The 12,792-nt window shown below is 39.5% G+C and overlaps 1 protein-coding gene across 1 annotated transcript; it reads right to left on the bottom strand.

Moving 5' to 3' along the window:
* Positions 1 to 1,282: 1,282 nt before the first annotated feature.
* Positions 1,283 to 2,218, bottom strand: LOC142167050 (uncharacterized). The gene has a single exon (XM_075227204.1). It carries the CDS (start codon positions 2,216 to 2,218, stop codon positions 1,283 to 1,285), a length of 936 nt encoding a protein of 311 aa, XP_075083305.1.
* Between the last annotated feature and the right edge of the window lie 10,574 nt (positions 2,219 to 12,792).

Genomic DNA, 12,792 nt, shown 5'->3' on the forward strand with positions numbered 1-12,792 from the left:
CCTTGAGACATCATTTAAGGACCTAAAACCTAGCCCTTCTTCCTCTTTAGGAAGGCAAAGATTTTGCCATGAAGCCCAGTGTCTGCTTCTCCCTTCTTCCGTTGTGCTCCAAAAGAACCTAGCAAAAGTCTTATGTAGATGCCCAGGATGCTGTTTGGTGGATCAAGGACTGATAACATATGAACTGGTATACTTTGCAACACACTAGATATGAGTGTTGCCTTTCCTCCAAATGACAGCAGTTTTCCTTTCCATGAATGCAATTTAGCCTTCACCTTCTTAATAAGATCCTCATAATAGTCCTTCCTCATTCTAGTATAAAAAATAGGACATCCTAGATTTGTGAAGGGGAATTTACCTCTTGCAAATCCTGTAATAGCTCCAACTGCCTGAAACAATCCATTAGCGACCTTTGAATACATGTAGTATGAACTCTTATCTTTGTTGATCATCTGACCTGATATCTTCTCATAGTTCCCCAACACTGCCATAATCTTGCTCAAAGAGGGAGGATGAGCAGATGCAAAGATTATCGTATCATCAGCATACGCCAAGTGGTTTAAAGAATCAGACCACTTAGGCATTCCAAATCCCACAAATGACTTGTCTTCAAAAAGCTTATTCAAAGACCTGGAAAGTACCTCAGCTGACAGGATGAACAATGCTTGAGATAGGGGATCCCCTTGTTTCACACCCCTTGTCGACTTAAAGAACCCTGAGGACTGCCCATTCACCAATACTGAATACCAGTTATTTGACATCAAGTTCCACACCATGTTGATGAAGTGTTCAGAAAATCCTATCTTCCTTAGCACATGCAATAAGTACTTCCATGAGACCCTATCATAGGCCTTAGCCATATCAAGCTTGGTCACCACATTAGCTGGTTTTCCCCTTAACCTTATGTCAGTGACAATTTCTTGAGTCAATAAGATGTTCTCAAATATACTCCTACCCTTTAAAAATACGGATTGATTAGGAGCTATTAGAGATGGCAAAAAACTCTCCAATCTATCATGTAACACCCTAGACAAAACCTTGTTAATGAAGTTGCTCAAACTAATAGGTCTTAAGTCAGAGAAGGTCTCAACTCTAGGTTTCTTGGGCAGCAACACTAGATTGGTGTGAGTGATGGATTTAGGCAATGCAGCTCCTCCATAGAAGTACAACACCATGTTGTGTATATCAGCACCAATAACATCCTAGCATGTTTGATAAAACAAGCCAGTGAATCCATCAGGGCCACTAGCACTCTCCCCACTAAGCTCAAAAACTGCTGCTCTTACTTCTTCAATTGTTGGCAATCTGCTAAGTTCCAAATTCTGATGACCATTGAAGGTACATTATTGAGCAAGGGAAATTCAGAAGCATCACCTTCATTTGTGAACTGTTTTTGATAGAAGTCCACTGCAGCTGTAGCCAATTGCTCCTGGTCTTCAATCCATACCCCACTACCACTTTTGATCCTCTTCAGTTGCAATTTCTTTCTTTTGCCATTGACATGGTTGTGAAAGAAACTTGTATTCCTATCTCCTTCAGCAAACCAAGTAATCCCATCTTTTTGCTTCCAATGCTGCTCCTCAATATTCAAGTATTTCTTTAATTCAGATTGAGCCTTTTGAAGCACAATCCTATTCTCAGTTGTAGGCTTTTCTTCAAACAACATCTCCTTCACCCTAATAATGTCCTCCAAAATAGCCAATTGCTTGAAGATATCACTAAATGTTTTCCTATTCCATTTTGAGAGTGCTGCCTTCACCCTCTTGATATTCTGCTTGAACATCAAAAACTGATCCCCTATGAAATCCGCTTCCCAATTCTGCCTCACCACATCCATAAATATAGCATGCTTTGTCCAAAAGTTCAAAAATCTAAAAGGCTTGACAAAATTGGTTGTCTGCAACCCACATGACATTAGCAATGGTGCATGATCTGATCCAGTTCTGATTAGATGCTCAACTTCAATAGTTGGCAACATGTTCTGAAATGGCAAATTCACAAAAATCCTATCCAATCTCTTGAATATAAGCTCAGAATTGGATCTCCCATTCCACCATGTGAATGGACTTCCTTTGTACCCTTGCTCAAACAAACCACAAGAGTTTACACAAAATGCAAAATCCTCATATTCAGGAGGGTGTACTGGAAGTCCCCCTATTTTCTCATCTTTATGCAATATCACATTGAAATCCCCTCCTACCAACCATGATAATTCCATATCACTTGCTAAATAATACAAGTGATCCCACAAATCCAACCTCTATATTGCTGAATATTTTGCATAAACAAATGTCATCATCATGTGCTGCCCCAGGTCATGGTGAAACACTCTCACAGTCACCTGTTGCTCAGTATCCTCCACTAATTCCCATTCCACCACTGCATCGAAGAACAACCATATTTTCCCATTAATATTTGTATAAGCAGTCTCCATATTCAACCTCCTTTTATATCTATCAATGAGTCCCTTCTTTTGAAAAGGCTCCATCAATGCAACTACACAAAAATTATGCTCGCTATTCATATTGATCACCCTAGGAAAGGCCTGTTGTGTATTCACAGACCTTATGTTCCATATTAATGTTTTGATCATCATCTAGGTAGAGAAGCTACCCTCCTGGGCATTATTCTTGAAGGTTGTGGTGGATCTTTACTCTGATTCTTCTTAGTTTTTTACCTTCTTTAGTACTAGTTGTGGGTGATAAATCCCCTTCCCTAGCCACTTGTTTGAAGTTTTCGGCAGTTGATTCATCATCTCCTTCATCCTCCATTGGATTTTGTCTCAATAAGTTTTCATCAATTGGTGTCACATTGTGTGTAACTAAATCATGTAAATATTGTAGAGGAGTCTTAGTTAGAACATTAAGATGTAGTTGCATGGTTTGATAAGTGCCAGGTTCCATAGGCACTTCCTCTATTTCCCCGAATGCTCTTGGAATAATTGCCCGCTCATCAGCATGTTCATACTTCTTGAATTGTAGCTCATGGACATACGCCGGAGCACCATCTACATAGGCTAAAATCTCTCCAGTGCCTCTAAGGTTGGGGTTTATTGTAGCTGCCTCATCAGGTGAACCTGGCTTTAGGCCTGGCGTCGCCCGCCTAACGTCTGGGGAGCCTGGCATCGCCAGCCTATCGCCAGGTGAGCCTGGCTTCCTATCGCCAGGTGAGCCTGGCTTTAGGCCTGGCGTCGCCAACCTATCGCTGGGTGAGCCTGGCTTTAGGCCTGGCGTCGCCAGCCTATCGCCCGGTGAGCCTGGCTTTAGGCCTGGCGTCGCCAGCCTATTGCCAGGTGAGCTTGGATTGTTGTCCTTCTTTACCTTGTCTTCTATTGTCTTTGTTTTGCCCAGCTGATCATTCTTAACCTCAACTGCATCGCTCCATAAGACCTTTGTATCAAGATCCTCCATCTGCCTAGAATCTTTACAAGTTTGAGATGGAATCGCATGACCAGATTGGTTTGTGGTCACATTGAGTTGTTTTAGCTCCTCTTTGCTTGTCCCAAACCTTCTATGAACCCAGTCGATTGTGGACTGAATCGCAGAAGGAGTAGGACCATCTTTAGAACTAAAGACTGGTTTTTCTCCCACCAAAACCAGTTGGTTGTTCTCGTTTATATCACTTTGTTCCTCCTCTAATACTGTAAATATATTCCTTGTTTGAACCTTGTTTGTCTGATCTTCTTCGACTTCCATCAGTGCAAAGTTATTGTGCACCTGCTGTACACTAGCATTCACTGGCATGATTGCATTGCCAGTTTGCCCTTGTACCTGGGTTTTGTTATTTTTGTTGGTTCCCCGATTATCCCGAACTTCCTTCCACTGTGCACCTACGTTCCCAACTACTTTTCCACTCGTGAGAATCATTAAAAGGGTAATGTGATTTTTGGTTTTTCCTTGTTCATCAGCAGCAGAATTTCAGTTGTTCAACTCAGCAAGATCATTCATTTTCTTGCTGCTTCGATTCTCAATAAACTCGGGGTGCAACTGCCAACATTCAATTTCATCATGTCCTTGTAGTTTACACTCCTTACAATATTTTGGTAGCATGTCATACTGAATTCTCACCCATTTTGTTCGAACACCACCAGAAGCTTCATCATCAATATCCAATCGCACCTTTTTAGGTAGTTCGGCCAACAAATCGACAAGAACTTTTACTCTTGCGCAACTCGGCCTAGTTTTGTTTGTAGTTGCCGTGTCAAGACACACTGGCCTTCCCACAGATGTAGCCAAAGAAAACAGAGTTTCCTTTACAAAAAAGGTAGGCAGCAGTCCAGGAAAAGAAATCCACGCTATCACCATCGGAGTTTCTTCACCTGCCTTAAATTTTGCATTATAGATAAGAGTACGCAATTGGTATTCGTACCCATCTTTGGCTTTGATGTAGTACGTACTCTTCGATGTGAAATCGAGGAAATCTTGCCATAGAGTTAATCTAATTAACACATGACGATCTCTAAGGAATCCGATATTACACTCACCTTTGATACCACATTGAGTTGGAATTATTCGGCGAAGCTCGTGAATCTCCGGAGAACCATATGAAAGCTTGTTATATACAGTTTAATCAATATCAAAGCGGTAAAAAGCGGCATTTAGCACATTAGGCCCAAACATGTAATATCAAACAATCACAAGAAAGCCAAGCATAACAGTTATTCTAAGCTCGAATTCTGAACCCTGAACCAGAGATTCTGGGTTCGATCCCCAGCAGAGTCGCCAGAGCTGTCACACCTCCTTTTTCCCGAGGGGATAGGGAGTTTTTCCAATTTACGTGACATTATTCGAAATGAGATTATTTATTTATTCAGAGTCGCCACTTGGAATAATTTATGGTGTCCCAAGTCACCGATTTATTTTAGAATCCCAAATCGAGGAAATTTGACTCTTATTTATGGTCTGCGAACACAGAAGACCAGGTAAGGAATTCTGTTAACCCGAGAGAAGGTGTGAGGCACTCCCGAGTTCCGTAGTTTTAGCACGGTCGCTCAACTATTAATAATTGGCCTAGTCATCTGATTTAATACATGTTTTTAACATATATGTGTATTTTTATTCCTTTTAACCGCTTTTAATTATTTATGGAACTTATTTGAACAAGTCGCGATGTCGCAAACTCATTTATTTTTGTACATATTGCGAATCGCGTCACGTGAAATGCACCCGCGATTTACAACATGTTTATTTTTATTATTATTCGAAGTTGAAGTCAAGTCGCGTGAAACGCGCACTTGATTTGGGGTTTACGTATCATGACCATGCCATGGGAACCATACCCATAGTCACGATGATTTATTAATTACGCCTAAAGCAACTAGCACGTGTTCATGATTTGTTTTTCCTTACGGGTTTGAGATCTTTGAGATCTGTGTAAGGTCAAGAGCTATGGAAATCAATTGTAAAAAATGGGTCAGCTTTTGCTCTTACTAAATTGGGCCTCGCACAAACTATTTTGGACCAGATAAATTAAATTGGATCATAGTATAATTGGCCCTTTAAATCCAATTAATGAGTATGCCCAGTTACTAGTTCATCAAGCTACTCCCCTATCAATTAGTCAATTGCAGTAGTACATGTTTCATTAAGCAAAGCCCAACCACCGGGCTCAATCATTATTTTTTTTAAGTCCAAACCTCATTTTCCAATTTCAACTAACAGACATAGATTTTTTCCTCAAAGTTCAAACATTCACTATGTGCCCAAAAATCATGTTTTTTTTTATAAATCTTCATGTTAATCATCAAGAAAGTAGCAAAATTTAACAAAGCTAATGAGACCTAACAATTAATACAGAAAAAAATATTTCAATCTTCATGAATCTAAATAAGATCAAATTATATATTCAAGTATAATATCTTAATAAAACAATGATGAGAGAAATGGACCTTTACAAGACTGTTTTGAAGCTCGGACAATGGACAAGGATGTAAATGGAGCCTCGACCAAAATCGACAAATGGAGCTCGAACTCGACGACTCAACTTTGGAGCTGTTGTTTTCTATACAAAAGGGAACCGTTTCGCTGGGTTTTCGGCTTGTTTTTGTGGTGCTTTTTAGCTTGGTTTCCAGTTGGTTCAGGGCTGGAGTTTAGGTGATGAATTGCTGGATTTTTTTAAAGATAGCCGAAGAAAGAATGACACGAGTAGAAATTCCCTTATCCTAGAAGAAGAAAAATAAATTTCTCTCAATTCCCTCCTCGCTCTTTTGTTTCTCCTTCTCCCCCTCTTTTTTTCCCTCACATTTCTCTTCTATTTATAGAAATATTTTCGGATTTTTCAGATTATTTTAATTTTTTTTATTTTTTTATTTTTTAATTAAAAAGAATTTTCACTTCCCATTTTTCTTATTTTTTTTAAAAAAAATAATTCTTTACATTCCTTTACTTTTATTTTTTAGTTTCTCACTTTTTTTTAATTTTAATATATTTAAAATACCACTTTTTTTTTTCTTTTCTTTTTTTATTTCCCACTTATTTTACTTTTCTTTTTTTAAATTTCCAGTTACTTTTAGTTTTATTAAAAAAAATCAGATACCCTTACTTTTTTTTTTAATTCCAACTTAGTTTTTCTTTTCTTTTCTTTTTTATCAAAAAAGTCTGTGGACCCACTAATGATACTCGGGAGAGAACCGACCTTTTTAAAATTTCCACATTCTTTTCCTTTTATTTTTTTAATTTTTCACTTTTTTTTTATTAAACAATTTCTACCTACTTTTACTTTTACGTTTTAATTTTATATTTCTACTTTTACTATTTTTTTTAATTCCCATCCGCAATTTTAAAAAAATAAAATAATAATAATTAATTTGTATTTATTTTCTATTTTTAATTCATTTTATTTAAAAATAAAGAAAAAAATAAAAATAAAAATAATACTATTATTAATAATTGACCCTTTAAATTATTATTAATTTTTACCCTATATAAAAAAAATGTAACAAAGCTAAAAAATATATATTAAATTTCTGAAAATATTTACATAGTAGAAGATGATAAAAATTCAAATATAGTCAAAAATTTGGTGCTCACAGCTATAATACGTCCCGATGAGTAAAACAAACATTAAGATTTTTATCCCATTAAGAGAACACCTAGGTGATGGTCATAGCCTTAGGCTTTTTACAAACTTGAAAAACAACAAAAATAAATATCCTTGTTTTATTTCTTTACCTGGCAATCTTTAGTTTTAAAATAGAAATAGCAACAAAACCATTTTGTTGAAGTGCAAATTAAGATAGTTCAAATTCACGCATTAGAATATATACTCCCGCCTCCTATCTGACTCTCTGTGGATTCGATCCCGACTCTTCATTGGGATACTATAATTGCAATCGATCATTTCATAGAATTGTGCGTCCGCAGAACCTCACGAATGGCATTTTTGTCTGAAATTTTCAGCCTCGTATAAATAGACGAGTTTTATAAAATTATGTTAGCTTTTGACATCAGCAAGTCATGTAGCCATTTTTCTTTGCCTTTTTTGGAAGTTTTCTATATTTTAGAGTATTTTAATATAGATTGTATCATTATAACTTTACAATATGAGTTTAATTAGCATTTCTTCTTCTATTTCTTCAATTTCAAGCATGAGTAGCTAGATTTTTACTAGGGTTGTGATCCAACCCTAGTGTGTAAACCTTATGGGTATCTAATTTAGTGCTTGTTTATGATTGGGTATTTATTATTTAGCCTTGTTTATGCTTTCATTTGTGGAATTAATGGTTGCAAACATTAGTTCATGCCTATTTGACATAGTCTCTACTTGAGAAAGAGAGACTTAGCCAAGAAAAACTTGACTAACAAGAAATTGGGTCAATCGAGAGATTGATTAACCCCAGTTAAAGGGTTCAACCTAGAGATAGTGATAACGCGACTTTAGCTTTTATCAACCATTTTGTGTGATACCCAGTTGGTCTTGAGAATGCCAAATTGGGCAAATCTACTCTTTGACCGAGAGGTATTGAGTGGGTATTTGAGAATTGATAGCTATAATACACCACGATCAGCAAAACAAGCATTAAAGTTTTTATCCCATTAAGTGAACACCTAGGTAATGGTCATAGCCCTAGGCTTTTTATAAACTTGAAAAACAACAAAAAAAAATATCCTAGTTTTATTTATTTACTTTGCAATCTTTAGTTTTAAAATACAAATCGCAACAAAACCATTTTGTAGAAGTGCAAATTAAGATAGTTCAAATTCACGCATTAGAATATATACTCCCACCTTTCATCTAGCTCCCTGTGGATTCGATCCCGACTCTTCATTGGGATACTATAATTGCAATCGACCATTTCATACCTTGTTTTGAGGTATGCATTGTGCACGAGATTCAATTTTTGGCACCGTTGTCGGGGGAGTTTAAAAACGGTGTTAGCTATATATTTGGGTGTGTTTTTGAAATATCTTCTTTTCCTTCCGTGTTACTAACGTGTTGGGAAATTGTAGGTGCAACCATGGCAAACAATGAGCTCGGAAAACATTGCTTTGGGGGATGTGGACGTTGAGGATGATCAAATGGATGAGGTTCCTCTTGAACCTCAAGCCAATAGATGAGGCCGAGTTCCTCATGACAATGTGCTCGCTCCACCCCCACCTCCACTACGAGCGGCTCCACACCGGGTGTTGTCGAATGAAGGATATGCAAGTGCAATAGTCCCTCCCCGTATTAGGGCAGAAAACTTTCAAATAACCAACGTGATGCTCACCTTGCTTGAGCAACGAGGGTTCTTCGAGGGAGGAAACCCATATTTCTTTTTCTTTTCTTTTCTTCTTTTGTAGTTAGGTTTTATTATTCGTGCTAACTGGATTTGAAGTTTGTTGCAGGATGGGTGTACTTTAGAGGAATTGTGCCCAGAAAATTGGTTAAGTGTGGAAAGAATTGCGGACCGCAATATTGCGGTCCTCACAATTATGGTTGCTATAGCAAAAGGTGATCTGTGGTCGCACAATTACATTGTGGGCCGCACAAATTGAAGGTGAAAAAAGATAACTCTCTAAAGTTGGTCTATCAGAAAAATGGCCAATCTGCGCACGGAAGACGAATTCTGCGATTTACAACAAAATCTGCGGCCGCTCACCAAATTCTCTGGACCTCAAAACACAAGGGCAACTGGCCCCTCAAGTAATAGAGTGCAGTCTGCAATTGGAATTTTGCGGCTACACTCACGTCTCTTTCCCTTGGCAGAAACCATCGAGAATAAATAGAGGGCTTAGGGCTATTGTTACCATTTTCCATATATGAGCTTACAAATTCCAAAAATTTTAAATTTCTTCTTGAATCATCTACCCACACGCCTAGCAACTGTGATCAGTCTCATTTCTTGCACTCATTCACATCTAGTATACTTCATAATCTTGTTAATTTCTTTTAATTTTTAGATTTTTAGTCAAAATTTAGACCATTTGTTTGTTTAATCTATTTGAACAACCATGTGGGGTAAATATATAGTGGGTAGACTAGCAATTGCTCTAAGGGGAATGGGTAAATATATTTCCATTCTTAGATGTTGTTTCCATGTCAAAATTATGCAAAACAATCTGCACAATTGGTTCGTAATGGGTTCAAATCTGCGGCCGCACAAGAAATTGTGCGGTCCGTAGAAGCTCAGTCTAGGGTACTTTAGTAAGGCATGGTTCTGCTGCCGCAATAGAAAATGTGTGGACCGTAGAAATCACATTGCGGCCGCAGAACACCCTATTTCCTATGATCAAAGAGTTGTCAAATTGGTGACTCTCATGTGCGGCCGCAAGACAATTTGTGCGGACCATAGAAAACTGGTTGCGGCCGCAAAACAACCAATTCTCTATCATCAGGGAGTTGGCATATTGGTGCTATGTGAGTTGCGACCTCAATGAGAAATGTACGGACCGCAATCCATTTTCGCGGCCGCAATGGAAAATTGTGCGGCCCGCAATGCCCATTCTGTGGCCACAATGAAAATCTACGGACTGCAACTCCCTACCCTATAAGCATGTTTCTACTGTGTTTTTCACTGGATCTTCTCCTAAGTCCTTACATTCCTTTTGTGCTTGAACTTGAACTGCAACTAACAATAGCCTTTGCTTGGTACAGAAAATGGTTTGATCTAGAGGCCGAGGCGACACTTCGAAAGGAAGGGGTAACCCTTCTCGGGGACGAGGAAAGAGACCCTTGCCTAGTGCCCAACAACAAGACCACCAGAAAGAAGACAACAACCGGTAGAGGGAGAGGTGTAGACCTCTCAGAGACCAGTTCTGATGTCCCGTCTAGTGATGTATCAGAGGGCAACTCAGCCTCTGTACATGAGCAATCGGCCGTCTAATCAAGGCCACCAGGGAGATATCAACTCAGGGATGGGTCGTCATCATCACATAGAACCTCTGAGGGTTCGGAGAGTGCCAGTCATGCTTCTGGGCCTTCCACTACACCTGTCCCCCAGGCACCAGAGACATCAGTTTAATAAATCTCCGATGATGGTAGAGGGAGAGATGCTACTATTACCGGTCTCGAGATGTCGAAGAAGAAAGTGGTATGGGAAGACCGGTTTGTCAGTTTGGCTGCCTTCACCAATTTCCAGCAATGGTGGCCAGTGAGGTCTCTCACTCTTGAGTGGCAGTTTCACTTGAAAGATCTCGAGAGATATAACCTTGCAGTATTGAGACAGTTTCGAGAGCACAAATGGTGGATGTGGTTTACCTAGAGCGTGGTGGATGCGAAGGAATACCTTTGTCCGGGAATTCTACGCCAATGTGGCACACATCAAGAAAGGGACAAAGGTGACTAAAGTGAGGAACCTCAAGGTTCAATTTGATCATCACACATTGAACACTTGGGTTTTGATGATGTCGAGACCACTGAGTACTTAGAGAAATGTGCACTTGGGGATGCAGCTCGGCCTTGGCTAGCTGAGATTTTGGCAGCTCCTAGGCCACCACCACCATGGATCAGAGCAAGGGTATCAATCACAGAAGTACGCTGAGCTTTAAGGCAAAGAGGTGCCAGACCTTTGTATACAGCCGACTAGACCCGAGCCAGAATGAAACATATCTTCCTATCCCGCGGGCAGTTCTAGTGGCTTCCATTATGGACGGGTACCATATCAATGTGGGAGCCGTGATGTCGGCCAATATCTCTGTGGTCGCTTGGTAAGCTGACACATTCTACCCGTATCCCAACACCATTATAGAGTATCTTATGGATGCGAGGGTAGAGCCGAGGGACTTTGATATAAGGTGCAGGCGAAGAAGCCCTTCTCATGGTACTCATTGATGGATGCACACAACCCTAAGAAAAAGGGTCAGTTGTCTACCACCACATGCCAGTCTGATGAGCTAGCCATCTGTGGTAGCTACAGAGGCAATTGACATTCCATCCACTTCCGTCGAGCCTTCAGATAGTGTCGCAGCTATGCCTCCATCACCATCCTCAGTGCCTACAGAAATCCCTGTCACAAGTTCCACCTTGGCTTTGAAGCCGGTGCCGATTCCTACTGCTCTACTCTCTGCGATGCGAGTCTCCTAGACATTGGCGAGCCTCAATAACTGGATGCAGACAACTACTGCAAAGTTGTTTGATTTATCCAGTACTGTTGCAGCACATTCCTCTATGCCGGCACCTCAGATGCCCCCATCAGTGGAAGACACTCTGAAGAAGCTCCTGGACAACCAGAACACAATCATAGCTACATTAGTACATCATTGGTCAGTGATCGAAGAGCTGGGAAAAGAAGTTAAGAAAATGAGAAAGTTCCAGGCCTCCAAGAAGTCAGTGGACAAGCTCCGGAGAAAGGTTACCAAGCTTGCGGCACCCGGAGATATTCCATTTGATATGCTGATTGACCCACACCATCCAGGCCTAGATCTTACAGCACCTACAACACCAGTAGGCCAATCTGAGGAGCCAGACTCTGTTGCTGGCAGTGCATCAGATGTTCACCAACCCAGTTACTCCTAGAGTTGAGGATGATGAGATCTAGTTGGAGGAGACTGAGGGTGGTGACGTTGCTGTGGACACAGAGATGGCCAAGGAGTCATAGGGAGTTTTCTTCACTCTTACCCTTCCTTGACTCCTATTTTGTTAAGCATTGGGGAAAATGCTTATTTTTATTTGGGGGGGGGGAGGGATGGGGTGGAGTTTATTTGATATGATTTGATGATTCTGAGACAATTGGTTTGTAATAACTTGAAAGTATTTTCTTATGTTTCCCTATTCTGTATATATTCTCTATTCTCTACTCTTATTATGTATATTCGTCATGATTTCGATACTTTTTGTTTTGTAGTTTCTTTATGTTTATTTTCTTATTAGTTAGTGTTTAAATTAGTAGCTTCTTTTCGATTTAGTAGATTTTTTTTAATGTTTTAGCAGATAATAAGTCTTTGGTTTTCTTATTGCCAATGTTCTTTCCAAAGGTAGTTTTTGTGTGAACCGGGTGACTTTTCCCAATGATGGATGGCATGGGAACCTTCTTAAGGAACCAAGTCCGCTTTTGGTGTTTAGATAATAATAGTAGTAGTAATGAATAAAAAGACCTAATTAAGTCATGCTCGAAGAGTCAAACATGCTTCACTTGGTACCAACACACGTAACTACGTGCTTATGGTGAGAAACAAGGTTTTTGAAAGAAATAGCTCTAGTTTGTGACCCTTGTGTTGACTTAGGCAATCATCGAGTGGTTTAATCCAACCATAGTGATTTTCAATCTTGAATGTAATCGTTGTGGTACCTCGACTCTATCTTCTTTAACAATCCAGTTGTGTGAGGGGTGAGATGTTTTTTTGCTAGTCCAAGTACCCGTTCGAATGGTCTAGA

The sequence above is a fragment of the Nicotiana tabacum genome, chromosome 12 (genome assembly GCF_000715075.1).
Source record: "Nicotiana tabacum cultivar K326 chromosome 12, ASM71507v2, whole genome shotgun sequence".
Classification (NCBI taxonomy): Eukaryota; Viridiplantae; Streptophyta; class Magnoliopsida; order Solanales; family Solanaceae; genus Nicotiana; species Nicotiana tabacum.

Coding starts and splice junctions, on each gene's coding strand:
- LOC142167050 (XM_075227204.1), bottom strand. CDS start 2,218: ATGGAATTATCATGGTTGGTAGGAGGGGATTTCAATGTGATATTGCAT.